The sequence below is a fragment of the Panthera onca genome, chromosome A3, assembly GCF_046562875.1.
Source record: "Panthera onca isolate mPanOnc1 chromosome A3, mPanOnc1 haplotype 2, whole genome shotgun sequence".
In the NCBI taxonomy this organism is placed as follows: Eukaryota; Metazoa; Chordata; class Mammalia; order Carnivora; family Felidae; genus Panthera; species Panthera onca.
Window position 1 is genome coordinate 108,254,805 of NC_138341.1, and position 14,363 is coordinate 108,269,167.

The 14,363-nt window shown below is 41.2% G+C and overlaps 1 protein-coding gene across 5 annotated transcripts; it reads left to right on the forward strand.

Annotated features, from left to right (window-relative positions):
- The first annotated feature begins 28 nt into the window (after nt 1–28).
- TRMT6 (tRNA methyltransferase 6 non-catalytic subunit) lies at nt 29–12,522 on the forward strand. 5 transcript variants are annotated; one of them, XM_060612565.3, is made up of 11 exons: nt 29–335; nt 3,823–3,950; nt 5,379–5,488; nt 6,030–6,121; nt 6,245–6,328; nt 6,600–6,724; nt 7,628–7,986; nt 8,443–8,528; nt 9,367–9,469; nt 9,540–9,654; nt 11,018–11,129. In XM_060612565.3, the coding sequence occupies exons 1-10, from the start codon at nt 208–210 to the stop codon at nt 9,630–9,632; spliced, it is 1,308 nt and encodes a 435-aa protein (XP_060468548.2). In that variant the 5' UTR covers nt 29–207; the 3' UTR covers nt 9,633–9,654; nt 11,018–11,129. The 5 variants fall into 5 exon arrangements, with proteins under 5 accessions (XP_060468548.2, XP_060468567.2, XP_060468530.2 ...); XM_060612584.3 differs by lacking the exon at nt 11,018–11,129 and adding an exon at nt 9,762–11,002; XM_060612547.3 differs by having other exon boundaries at nt 30–335; nt 9,568–9,654; nt 11,018–12,522.
- Nucleotides 12,523–14,363: the final 1,841 nt, after the last annotated feature.

Sequence of the window (14,363 nt, forward strand, 5' to 3'; positions counted from 1 at the left end):
CGGAAGCCTTGAGACTCCCGGAAGCTGTCCAGAGGTCCCCTCAGGAAAGCGGAAGCGGCGCGCAGCACGTGGGGGAGGTGCCGGTCCTAGGGTTCTGCGTCCACTTGGTTTGTGGTTGTGAGGCTGGCCTCCGCCACAGCAGAGGACGAAGGGCGGGGCGCGGGGAGCCCGAGAGACGCTGCGGAGCGGGGAGACGGGCTGAGCGCCATGGAGGGCCCAGGGGAGGCGCCGGGCCCACAGCCACCGCATCCCGAGGACCACCGCATCCGCGACGGCGACTTCGTGGTGCTGAAACGGGAAGATGTGTTCAAAGCAGTGCAAGTCCAGCGGAGAAAGTAAGTCAGGTCGCTGGCCTTAAGGGTCCCCGCTTCATTTTCTAGATACCCCCTTTCTCCAGGTCTTCCCACCAGGGTCCAGTTCTTGGATCTGTGGATCCCCAACCTCCTTCCTCGTTTTCTCCTCTTGATCTTCTTACAGAAACCTTTTCCCCCAACATCCCATTCCCGTGTCCCTTCTGCCTTCCTGCAGACTGCCGCTTCCAAGGTTTCAAACCTGGTCTTCTGCCTTCAACATCCCTCTCGGTCTTTCCACCGGGTTCCCTTTCTCATACTTGGCCCTTGGGTGCTCAAGTGCTCACCCCCTTCCTTGTTCTCACCCTTCCCTGTGTCCTGGAGTTGTTCTCCTAGGTTCTTGAGATGTTCTCTCCTGTTATCTCACAGAACTCACCAACCATTCTCTCCTATCCTTGACTCTCGGGGTCCTCCCCTCCCCTGCCTTTTTCCCATAGACCATCCTTTCTCCCTACTCCCTCAGCCAGGATCAGTCCCACAAAAATGAAACGTCTCCCACCTTATCTGACCTTTGGTCTCTTTTCTGTATCCAAACTGGAATAACTGTTTACACATAGTAATGTTGGAAAACAACTTCCCATAGAATGTAGGATTACTCTAGGATTCCCTCACTTAACACACAGGGATGCGAAGAGATCTAGGAAAGTTAAATTACCTAAAAACAGTTTGCTCAAGATCTCAAAACTTGAAATCAGGCTTGATTTGTGAACATGCTGATTAGTTATAACTCTGTTTTAATATTAGAAAAGTGGGAATTTTTGGTAACATTTTGGCAGGAGTGGTGAGGTTGTTAAATCCCAATAGCTTATTAATGCTGAAAATGTATTGAGATGTTTCTGTTAATTATCTGAAAAGTACAACCAAGTTTTCCTTTAAGTTTGGTTATTATAGTACTTTAGACAATGAAACAAGTTGAGTTCAGTGTCAGGAGAACAGCTTTCTGCAGAGCACAGTCTAGGTGCTCTGAGATTTGGAGTTTCTAAGTGCTCCCTTCAGATAAATTATTTTATTCCTGTGTGAACCAAACTGTTGACTGGTATTTAAAGTGAAACAGGTGTCATTAGAAAATAATCAAGTAACAGCCCGCAAAGCACCATGCTGGTGACAGCCAAGTTTTATTGCACAAGAACCAGTGTGGTAAAGCAAAATAAATGCAGTGGGGGTAGGGGGTGGGGGGTTCTTTTAGTCCAGAAATATAGCTGCATCATTTTCTCTAGAATTTCTGATTAGAAATGTGTGCTGGCCTTCAAGTGTATAATTTTGGAAAGAGCCAATATTAATTATTTAAACTTTTTAATTGAAGTGTAACAGTGCAGCAAAATCCTTAGGTTATGCTTGATGAATGATACCAAGTTTACACAGCTGTATAATGACCATGCAGGTGAAATTTTGTTTTTTCTTTTCTTTCTCATTTGCCCTTTTCTCAAGTTGCTTAATTTTAAAAGTGGACGTTTGAGTGTGGTTGTTAATAATGTGCTCTTTTAGACAAGAGCTTTTTCATTACCAGCAATGCGGACAGTAGCATCTTTATTTCTAAAAAGTACTCTGTTCGTACTCTAGACATACTTGTTTGGAAGCACTTTTCATCACTTTTCTTGGCAGAAGCCATTGCATTAGTTTCCGTTTGATTTAGTAAATGATGCTTTGAGCTCATCGAAATCCCAGGTCATACTCTCCCTTTACTGTTCTTCGGGTCTGCACACATCTGGTTGGGCAGAAGCAATCCTGGCTTACTGAAGAGACTGCACATCCCACTCTTTCTCGGTGAAGACATGGCATTGCATTGCTCTGACTGGGCCCCACTTTCCTGACTAGGGCAGTGACGTCTTGTCACGCCGCTCAGTTTGAGTGGCACACCTTTCTTTGCATATCAGACCCCCAGCCAGAAGGGTAAACCCAAACCATCTCAGACTCAGTATTTCACTAGCACTGGGGTGCTCAAGGGATGAGAGTGTGGGTTGCACATCTGGACTGAACGGAGTTTCAATTTCTGATGAGATTTATGTCAGCAAATATTTTTAGAGTCTGTTATGTTCTATTACGTTTTAGAAACTGGGCACACAGCAAAGAATAAGAATTGATCCTATCTGGATAACTTAGGATCTCGCAGGAATTCACTCAGATGGTTCAAGGGAGGAGATTTAATGAAGATGTGACATATACACGTACAGTGGTGTGGTGAGGTTTAGAGAACCAACAGAGAATGGTGATGCACCCAGGGTCTAGCAGTGGTGAGAAACTTTTGGCAAGGGAGCTTGGGTGATGTGGTCTATGCATTCTGTCATAGACTCCTGGGGCACAGAAAAAGGAAGAGAAGGTGTAGGGTGGGGCACAAACAGAATTAATCAGTACATGTCTTCCAGGATTCGGAGTTCTGTGGACACTGGCCATGTCCTAAAACTAGGCAGGGCTTCCTGAGATCCATTGGTCTTTTCTGGGGCAGACTGTGTGGTATAGTGGAAGGTACCAGGCTTTGGAGTTAGTAAAACCTGGATTTTAATCCCAGCCTCCCACTATGTAACTATGAGTCTTGGACAAGATACTTTTCCTAAGCCTTAGATTGCTCATCAGGAAGGAGCTATGTCCCAGGATTTCTGTGAGAATTAAATGAAAAAGCATGAAACTCACTGGTATGTACTGCCCAGCCACTTGTCAACACTCAGTAGGTGTTTTGAAGAAAAAGAAAAGGTTGTTTGTTTTTGTGGGATTTTCCTTTTAAATGGTAATAAGATAAAAATTTAGATAATGAGGAAACCTAAAGTTGCCAGATCCTCAGTAGAGCATTGTCAGCATTAGGCATATTTCCAAATGTATAGATTGTCAGTAATGTTTATTTGTAAACATAATTTGCTTTTACTAGATATTCATTCATTCATTCATTCATTTATTTATTTATTTATTTATTTATTTATTTATTTATGTGTTTGTTTGTTTTAGTAGGCTCCACACCTAATGTGGGGCTTGAACTCATGACTCCAAGATCAAGAGTCACATGCTCTACTGACTGAGCCAACTAGGCACCCCTGCTTTTACTAGATGATTTTTAAAGGAAATAGCCAGTTAGACCAGGGACTTTGTTAAATCCTTGTCTTCTCAATGATTGTTTGAGGGGTGTCACAGTGTCACAGTGTGTGTTCAGTGGCCAGGCAATCTTGGTGACCCTTTATTTAGGAAATCTGCAAACCTGTGAGTTAGGACATCCTGTCAGTGCAAGTTGGAGTCAGACCAATGCCTCAGAAGAGGAATGTCTTCTGTCCTTGTTTCTCATTCCAAATTCACTGTTTTTGTGGCTTCTTATTAATTTTGTCTCTGTCCAACCCAGTTCTCTCTAGTTCATTTGTCAGTTCATGTTCAGAGATAATGTTCAGAGATCAGTCTCTGTGGGAGACCAGTTTTGAAATAAATTTGATTGAGCATATATTTTCTACAGTGAATGCAAATAAGATACAGCTAATTGCATTTTCTTCCCCAGAAAAGTAACTTTTGAAAAGCAGTGGTTCTATCTGGATAACATCATTGGCCATAGTTATGGAACCACATTTGAAGTGACCAATGGAGGAAGTCTTCAGCCTAAGAAGAAGAAGGAAGAGCCTACTTCAGGTGCACTCCTTTGGGTATATGAAATAGGTGCTCTTGAGCTGACTAGTCAGAAACCTGTCAACCCCAATTCTAAAATGTTAACCCAAGCTGTCCTCAAAGAAACTTAAACTCGTAATCTAAGAACTGTAGCTTGATGGAATGAAGCGAGGTCTGCTTTTGACTTTTGAGATACCTGGATTCTGGCTCTAGCCCATCATTAACTGGCTCTCCAACCTTAGGCCAAATTTTTAATCCCAGGAACCCTTGCTAAGAGCAGGTAGAGAGCCCTTTCAGTGCCCAGAAGTTAAATAATTGCTGGAGGCAGTTAGCATGTAGGGTAGAGGTTGAGAGTCTGGCTTCAAAGTTAACTGACTAGGTTTAAGTTTGTTTTATCACTCGCCTTGTCACCTTAGGCAAGTTACTTGGTTTCTCTAGGTCTTAGAGCTTCATCTGTAAAATGGAGCCATATGTACATTTAATGCCCAGGATGTTGCTGGTGTTCAGTCATATAACATATGGGAAGTTCCTAACAGTGCCTTGCCTGTAGCAAAGGCCCATAATTTTAGTAGTTATTGTTAATTAAAATTAAGTACTCCAACATTTGTTAAAATAAATGTACTTAAGATATTTTATTAATTAAAATAATTTTTTAAATCAAATAATTCAAATACTATTTTAAAATTTTTGTTCAAACCAATTAAATGCTTTTCAGTTAACATCCATATTTTTATTGAGCACCAAATATGTTCCAGGTATGATTAGGCAGTGTGATTGTAACAGTTTATGAGATAAACCATCTCATGAAATGTACTTAGCAGTGGGGAACACCAAAAATAAGTAGACAAGCTAAACACATACTTGTAGGTGGTGGTATGTGCTGTGCAGACCATAAAACAGGGAGGTGTGCTGGAAGCTGATCCGGTGAGACTTGGCTGAGATAATGAGTTCACCGCTGAGTGATGGGAAGGACCTAGGCAGAAATCTACCCAGAGATTGTCATAAAAGCACTCCAAGTGGAGGCAGCAGCAAGTGCCAGAGCGCTGCAGTGAGCCTATGTTTGGTGTGTTTGAGGAAGAGAAAGAAGGGCAGAGTGGCTAAAGTGTAGGGGCCAGAGTGTACACAGCCTTGCAGGTCGTCTTTGGAATGTATTCTGGCTGTAGGAAGCCACTGTTTTGTGCACGGGAGGATTAGATGAGCCAGTTTGCATTTTGTAAAGAGAACTCTGGTATCTGGGTGGATTGTAAGGGAGCAAGAGTGGGAGGGAGCAGGAATAGGAGTTAGAGACTGGAGCAGTCATGGCAAGAAAAGAGTGGAGGGAGGAATAGAGGCAATGGAATTAGAAGGCCAAATTTGAATGACTGATGGGCTGGATGTAGACATGAACTTAGAAGAAGAAAGATTTTAACTAACTGCAGATCATAAATGTCATAAAGCAATTTCCTTCCTTAGAGACCAAAGAAGCGGGCACTGATAATCGAAATATAATTGATGATGGGAAATCTCAGAAACTTACTCAAGATGACATAAAAGCTTTAAAGGACAAGGGCATTAAAGGAGAGGTAATATTCAAAGGATGTTGTGTTTTGTTTTTGTATGGTTTTGAGGAAATTATTTGGTTTTTAAAGCAGGATTTACCTAAGGTGAAATGTAAAAATACTTTCTCTTAAAAATAGTTTGAAATGTACATGCAATTCAATATATCAAAGATATCATTTCTTTTATGCAGGAATGTGAGTGACCTTGCTGATATTATTAGCAAAAGAGAATTTAATAACTTAGTGCATATCAGAGCTTAACTTGGTTCATTTTCAGTAAGTTTTCAGCCAGTGTCTTTCTTTTACATCCCTTCTCCCTTTATTATGTATCTCTCTCTCTCTCTCTTTTTTTTTTTTTTGCCCTGTTTTAAGTGGAGTTACGAAGTACTTGTATTTTAATACAAGTTCTAGATAGAGTGAAAAATGCAGTGTATTCATTTGGACTTGTGTGGAAAGGGGCCTGGAAAATCAGGTCTTTGTATACGTTCTAGGGTAAGAAACCTTTGAAGTTATCGTTTCAGTGGAAATAAAATTTCAGGAAATCTGCTTGCTCCTTTTCTTATAGGAAATAGTTCAGCAATTAATTGAAAATAGTACAACATTCCGAGACAAGACAGAATTTGCTCAAGATAAATATATAAAAAAGAAGAAAAAGAAGTAAGTGGCCTTTGTTTGAAAAAGATGAAAGTATTAAATCTTTATAGACTTATAAAATTATTAAAAATAAAATATTTTTAAGCCAATTTTTCAAGACTGATGTCCTCTTTTTTCTTCCCTCAGGTATGAAGCCATCATTACTGTTGTGAAGCCATCCACCCGCATTCTTTCAATTATGTATTATGCAAGAGAACCTGGAAAAATTAAGTACGCTTTGTTTCCTTTCAAAAGTATAATTGGGGGAAAATATATCTTTAAGAAAAGTCATGATTTTAAGTAAAATGAAAACTTGCACACCTGCATAAAGTGTCCTCCTACCTCATGAATTGTAAGTTCTTTTTACTGTTGTCTCCAAAGCAATCTATAGTCTTACCAACATCATTTTTGTGAAACAAACAAATAAAACTTGAGAAATGATGATTAAGATAGCTGTCCCTGCTTAGCTAAAAATAAATGAATCATTCTTTTTTTTCTTTAGCCACATGAGATACGATACCCTAGCCCAGATGTTGACGTTGGGAAATATCCGTGCTGGCAATAAAATGATTGTAATGGAAACGTGTGCAGGCTTGGTACTGGGTGCAATGATGGAACGAATGGGAGGTAAGATTTAACGTTCTCAGGTTCATTAAAGCACCACCATGACATAAGTAGAGGGGCCTAAAAACACAACGCACAGAAAGCGAGGCTGAGTTACTACAAGATTAATGAAATGGCTTGGGTGGGCCTGCACAGCTCCCGTCCCTGGGACCTTCCTGCAGCGTCCACATCTCCCAGCCAGTGCTGTGTTGGTGCCCCTGGATGGTATTTGCCCTTTCCAGCTTCAACATCAATGGGGATGTTTCTGAAGCTTTTTTCTGGCTTGGACCTCCAGGACAGTGATTTCAGTGAATTCTTGGATAGCTGGTGCTCATTTTATTGGCGTGAATCGAGGGGATAGTATGAGAAGAATACTGGGGGTATATTTTGTCCTGGAGGAACGCAACACGGCCTGGTTTGCCTGTCCTCTCTCTAACCCTGTGGAAGATAAGAACTTTTAACTGTCCTGATTGAGGATTGGAGTAGGGGAAAGCTGAGAGCCAGTCACCGATCACATGACATCCAAATTTGCACGATCACAGGGTTTTACCATAGTGTCAAGTGGGGTAAGCGTTAAGACTTCTTGTTCATGTTGGGGCACCTGGGTGGCTCAGGATGCCCTCCCTTCTCTCTCTCTCTGCCCCTCACTGCTCATGCGCGCACTCTCTCTCTCTCAAGACAAAGAAACATTAAGCAAAATAAAAAAAAAAAAAAGATTTCTTGTTCCCGTGTTTTGGAATTATATTTCCTTCACTGGGCATATTCATAGACTGAACAGACCCCAGAGGAGCTGCATCATCTTACAGCCTCTGAGCAGAGTAGAGACCTTCTATCTTCTTACTGTGGCGGACCCTGAGGTTTTGCATAGTCTAGAATCACCTCCATCAAGCAGATGTTTGCTTTTTTTTTTTTTTTTTTTTAATCCAGGCTTTGGTTCCATTATTCAGCTGTACCCTGGAGGTGGACCTGTTCGGGCAGCAACAGCATGTTTTGGATTTCCCAAATCTTTCCTCAGTGGTCTTTATGAATTCCCACTCAACAAAGTGGACAGTCTCCTAAATGGCACGTTTTCTGCAGAGATGTTATCTTCAGAGCCTAAAGACAGTGCTTCAGTTGAAGAAAGTAATGGCACCCTGGAGGAAAAACAGACTTCAGAGCAAGAGAAGGAAGACCGTGTGGCAGAAGCCCAAGAGAGCCATCACCCACAGGAACAAGAAACAATGGAAATTGTCTCTCAAGATCCAGAATATAAGGAGCCTAAAGAGAGAGGAAGCAAAAAAGATTATGTAAGAGTATTAAGAGTCCCCACTACCTTCATAACATTCCCCTCATTATGGCTTTTCCTGATCCTTTTTTTTCCTTTCATGTCAGGATCTATTACTGTGTAACTCCCTCAGTTTCAGTTAACTTAATTTAAGCACTGCGATTTGGCTTGGCTTTGGAGCATCAGTGCCCAAGATAGTGAATATCAAAACAGATGGAGAAAGCGTGTGTGTGGGTGTACACACGTATGTGATGTGATCTTTGGGATGGAGCTTTAGGATACAGAAGCATTGTATACCAGGTAGCTTAATGATGGTTTTATAACATATGGATTTATGTGTTTGCAACTTTCTTATGAATGACCTTCTGTTGCTTTAGTTTAAGTTGCTAAATATTGTTGAAATGTTCTGACAGACCAGCGTTTCCTAAACCTGACTGAATGGCCTCAGTACATTAGTTTCTTCTTTTTCTTCTTGAAGATTCAGGAAAAGCAGAGGAGACAAGAAGAGCAAAGGAAAAGACATTTAGAGGCTGCTGCTCTGCTGAGTGAAAGAAATGCAGATGGGTGCGTTGATGAATGCAGATATCTGGGTGCTCATGGGTTTTGCTTCAAACAGATTAGAATTGTCTGTCTGCTTGTCTGCTTTGATTATAGTGGGAGCTGAGATGATGATTCTGTCTTGGGTTTTTAAAGAAAGGAGGCTGCATCTAGTGGAGGTGGGAAAGTGTGCTGGTTTCAGAGTTTTACAATAAGTTTGGAATTTCTCTGATGACCGTGTGTCAGATGGGTCTGTGTGGTCCTGCTGCATACAGGTGGTGGGGCATTCAAACTGGTGTGATACTGGCTACCCGTAAGGGCTAGGGGAAACCTGACAGTCGTAGATTCAGATATCCGTAAAGCCAGTAAGTACCATGTTGGATTTGTTTCCAGATTTTTTTGTTTTTAAATCAGGAGTGTCATTAAATGCAACTTAGAGTTGCCGAGCACCAAAAGAGCTTTTTTTTTTTTTTTTTAATGTTTATTATTGTAAGAGGGGGAGAACGAGCAGGGGAGGGGCAGAGAGGGGGGGGAACAGAAGATCTGAAGTGGACTCTGCACTGACAGCAGAGAGCCTGATGTGGGGCTTGAACTCATGAACCATGACATGGTGACCTGAACTGAAGTTGGACGCTTAATTGAGCCACTGAGTCACTCCCAAAAGAGCTTTTAATTCATTTTGTGTTTCTTGGAAAGTAATAGCTTATGATTTTGTTTGTTTGTTTTTTTGAATATGTAGAATGTTTTATATCAAGCTCTTCCTTGTGCAAGTCATGGCAAATAAATGATCATTTTAAATACATTTTAAAATCTGCGCTCCGCCTTGCCGAGCAGAGAAATAATTTGTCTAATGTTTTCCTTACAGTTTAATTGTAGCTAGTCGTTTCCATCCCACTCCACTCCTGCTGACTTTGCTGGACTTCGTGGCCCCTTCAAGGCCATTCGTGGTCTACTGTCAGTATAAAGAGGTAATACTGAAATGAAATGGATGAGAGTTCTTGCGTCTGCATGTTAATACTCAAATCACAGCCCTCAAAGTCATCCTCAACTCTTTTTATGCTTTTAGCCGCTGTTGGAATGCTATACAAAACTGCGGGAAAGAGGAGGGGTCATCAACCTCAGACTGTCTGAAACCTGGCTCAGGAATTACCAGGTACGTGTTCTTAGAGCCAGTTCCTGGGAGCTACTCTCCTGAGTTGCTGGCTCTTTGCAGTAGTGCCAGAAGTTGTTAAATAGAAATTTGCCTATTTCTGTCTACAGAGATGAAAGAATCTCCTGCCTGTAACTCAGAGAAAGTGCCTTGGCTTTTCCTGACCCTTTTTTCTCCGTTCATGTCAGGGTCTATTACTCTGTAACTTCAGTCCAGAGACATTTAAAATGTAAACAATTATGATTCATGTTTCTTCAAGGCCTCGAGATCATTGTGGAGGAAATAAATGATAATAGCAAATTCCCTAGGCCAATAAGAAAGTGACTCTCTTCTCTCTCCCGGGATATCTTTTCATCAGGTTTTCAGGATTTACTTCTGGGCTCCATGTCAGTTCAGGTCCTCTGGAAGGCATTTGCTAAGATGGAATTAGCAGTGGAAGGGATTTATTGGGGGAAAATGTCTTTGAAAGATGAGAGAGGAAGCAGGATTAGATGGGAAAGCCCTCAGACCATGGTGGAGGTCTGATGGCTGTGAGAGAATGGGGAGAAAGGAAGATGGGCGGGAAGATCCTGCAGTGCTACCCTCAGAAGGTCTCAGCCAACATAATGGGGAACCCCAGAGCAAAGAGTGCCCATTAAAGGAGCCCTATGTTGAGCAGAAATGTTGTGGTCCTGGTACCCATGCTCAGTAATCGACTTGGAGTGGCCCATGGCCTCCCTGGCTGTGAATGCTGCAGAGGATCCCAAAGGAGCAGCACCTAGAGGCTTTCAGCTGCCTGAACTCCTCACAGCCGGTTCCCTCTGGAAGATCTGAGGGAGCACCGCCATGGTTGCCACGGGCACCGCCCTGCTGCTTGGACATCGTCCTACTTAATCTGGGATACTTAAAGCCCTGAGCGGACCCTGCCCTTCATGACAGTCATCTTATTGAGCTATGGTAACGGCAGAGAAGAGATCTTGTCAGAGTTAACAAGGTATTGGGGCAGGGAGGCTCTGGATATGTGTCCAGTAGCTACTTCTCCATGGACTGAAACTCCACTGTTGGCCATGAAGCTTCCTGGAGCCAATAGAAAGAAAGTTACGCACAGGCCCAGGAGTACTACACCAACCATTTGTTTGTTTGCCACCGGAAACTTGCGTCAGGTTTGAGAGCAGCAGCTCCAGCTTTATTTTTCAAAAGAAAACCACTTAAACCAGTTTCTATACTCTTATCTGCACTATTATGTGAAGGAGGAGCTCTTTAGGAATTGATCCAATTAAATCTTCAAGAGAATCTGTGTCGTTTAAACTCTGATTTCCAGCATGTGTATTGTTAGTATGTGCTTTATCTGCTTAGGAAAACATGAATGTCTTTCTGTCTTGATTAGGTTTTGCCAGATCGAAGTCATCCCAAACTACTGATGAGCGGAGGTGGGGGGTACCTTCTCTCAGGCTTCACTGTTGCCATGGATAACCTTAAAGCAGACCCCAGTCTCAAATCCAACGCAAGCACTTTAGAATTACACAAGACTGAAGAGCCAGCAGCTAAAAAACGGAAATGCCCAGAGTCTGACTCTTAAGCTTTCAAAAATTGCTCTGATTTTTGTCCTCAGGCACTATACAGTTAGTAATTAAACTTTAAATGCTGTTACTAATTGTTTTCTTACATTCAAAAATAAGAACATGTCTGTACACCTGCTCCTGGGAAGGACGAGTAAGCCTTTTGTCCACTTCTGGCACAGATAGATTTGGTCTGTCAAAACGTCGAGCCAAAATACCTAAGCCTGGGGTGTATGCAGTGGACTGGTATATATGGCCAATCCTGTTTATTTCACAAAACTCCTCTAAGTACATTTGGTACTCTGTGCAAATATCCTGAGAATTTAGACGTCCTAGAAATATATTTATACAAGACTTTATGTGTTAAGCTAAGTGGAATAACACAACATAGAGAAAACTTAGGTACTAAAAAGGAATTTGTGGAAGACATTTCTTGTGTTCATTCCGCTCTCTTTAACCTAAGCAATATGGATGTATGAGTGTCTGAGATTTACAGTACCAAAAATGCCCTCCCTGTTTTCTCCAGTGGAATAAACTTTTTTAAAATGCTAGGTTTTTTAATTTTAATAGTTGATAACTTAGGAAAGTTCTGAGTATTTATTTTACTGCTTTTTTTTGTCAACACAGAAGTGTAGTAGGGTACTTTTTTGGGTTAATTTGCCAGTCCCCTCCTTCTTTGTTCGAAATGAAGTGACTAGAATTTTTGTGTACTATTCAATTAAAGGCAACAACAAGGGTTTTTTTTCCCCCTACCCAGACACTTGTGGAGAGATATATAAATATATGTATATATATGTACACACACATACATATGTATATGGTTGTTGGTATATACGCATATATATATTTATATATACACATATACACGGAGACAGAGAGAATGCACTATCTATATGAACTATGACAGTTTAGTGCAGAGCTTAGACCAGTTCTCATTGCATTAGTGTCACTCCTTGTCAGTTGTATTTTAAAGTGCCTTTTTTGGTGATTATTAATGCTGGTTTGTTGAGCTCTGGCATGATTAGGTGGTTAGCCTTTCTAAGCTCTGAAAACATATAATCAAATTATTTGGTCATCTATAGCCAAGGAAAGTGTTTAGAGTAAGCCACGGCTCTTGTCTTGCTTACTAAACATGCTCATAGTGTGTATTGTTCACATCATTATAGCACAGATGCTGATCATCCAGCAAGGAGCATCTCAGAAAAAAAGAAATTACATTTTCCTAATAGCATGTACTATCCTGATAACGGTCAATGTGATTACCAACAAGTACAGTTTTGATTCCTTTTTCTTAAAACAATTCCTTTTAAAGAATAAAAGTGTTTCCTACTACGATTCGTCTGATTTACATTAATGATGCCGTCAGTGACACCACATTCACTGGCTTTCAGCTGATTGTGACATGTGATCTGTATAAGAAAACGTGCCCAAATTGATAACCTCTCTGAACACGTCCTTGCAAACAGTCCTCACCCACATACAACCAGTCAAGTTTTGTCAAGGAGAATACATGCACAGACTGGATTCTGTAGCAGCTGCTCTCCACGGGTCATTGTCATTAGAATCCTCTCATACTTGTTATTCATTGAGTTTTCAAGTCCCATCCCATTTCATTCATTCTGCAAGTCTGCACTACCAAGGCCCTGTGTGCCCATGTAGCTGCCCTGGAGTTTCTTGTGAACTCATATACCAACAGTAAAAGTTAACCTAAACCAAGTGTTGTTGTTTTTTTTTTTTTTTTTTTCTCTTTCATATTATTCACTTCATCTTTGAGAACTGATGCTTAATTCAATAACTTGAAAACTTAGTGTGCACCAGAATTCCCTGGAGGGCTTATTAAACACAGATTGTTTAGCACCTCAAAGTTTCTGATTCAGTAAGTCTGGGGTGGGGCAGAAAATTTGCATTTCTAAGAAGTTTCCAGGTGATGGCTGGTACTGCTGACCCAGGGACCACTGCTTGAGAAACACTCCTGTGTGTATACCCACATCAAGAGCACGCCAAACTACATGATGCTTTTTTTCTTGTTTGTAAAGTAGACATCCACCTTTGGAGCAGATGAGTGGATAATTCTATGACTTCTGGACATGTAGCCACCAAGAGTTCTGGACATGTAGCCACTCCAAGAGTTATGTGCAATAACACTTTAATGAGTGGCAGTCAAAAAATAAAGACAAAAATCAGTTTGTAATGTCCATCTTATTTCTTCATTGGATTAGGGTACTTGGACATATACAGTGGTGCCAACGAGATGATTTTTTAGCTTAGAGGTGTGAAGCAGATCCCCGCCCCCCACTATTTCTTTGAATAAATTTCTGCCTCTTTCTTTCTGGGACCCCTGTAATGTGTATATTGGTCCACAAGTCCCTTAAGCTAACTTTTTCATTATTTAAAAAAAATTTTTGCATCTCTGATTGAATGAATTCCACTGCCCAGTCTTTGAGTTCATTGATCCTTTCTTCTCTTTGACCTATCTGCTTTTGAACCCTTATATTGAATATTTTAGTTCACTTATTATTTAGCTCTATGATTGCTTTATGGTACTTATATTTTCTCTATTTGTTGAAATTCTCACTTTGCTCATGAATTGTTCTGACCATGGTGAACATCTTTATGATCATAATTTGAACATTCTGTCAGATAAATCACTTATCTCTGTTTCATTAAGATCTGTTTCTGGAGATTTAGCTTGTTTTGTTTGAAACCTATTCCTCTGTTAATTTTTTTCTCTCTATATGTTGGTGCTTGCATATTAGATATGACAGCAGCCTCTCCCAGTCTTGACAGGTTGGTCTTGTGTAGGAGGTAAACCTCACTAACCAGCTTAGTCTGAGCTGCTGGTTGTCTCTTCATGATTGCCTAAGCCACTATCTTTGTTCTTAGTGGTCCCTGGTAATTGAGGGTGTGCCAAGACCTGCTATTAATCAGCTGGTCCTCAGGCAGCAGGTGGCGATGTGTGTGGTTAAGGCCCTTCCAGAGAGAAATTGGGAGATTGGCATGTTTGCCTGCTTCCTCTATGCTGACCCCAGTTGAATAGCTGCAGGGATGTGTTCCTGCACCTGTTTAAAAACTGATTCTTTGCCTTTGTGCTGTAGGACTCATGAATGTAAGTCCCATCAGCTTTAGAAGTGATCCAGGGTCCCTTAGGTGGCATCCACAAAAGCTGGGGTGCCA

Excerpts from the sequence above, each read along its gene's own strand:
- TRMT6 (XM_060612547.3), top strand. The coding sequence starts at position 208 with ATGGAGGGCCCAGGGGAGGCGCCGGGCCCACAGCCACCGCATCCCGAG. Across the intron at positions 336-3,822 it reads GTGCAAGTCCAGCGGAGAAA|AAAAGTAACTTTTGAAAAGC; the intron begins GTAAGTCAGGTC and ends TTTCTTCCCCAG. Across the intron at positions 3,951-5,378 it reads GAAGGAAGAGCCTACTTCAG|AGACCAAAGAAGCGGGCACT; the intron begins GTGCACTCCTTT and ends TTCCTTCCTTAG.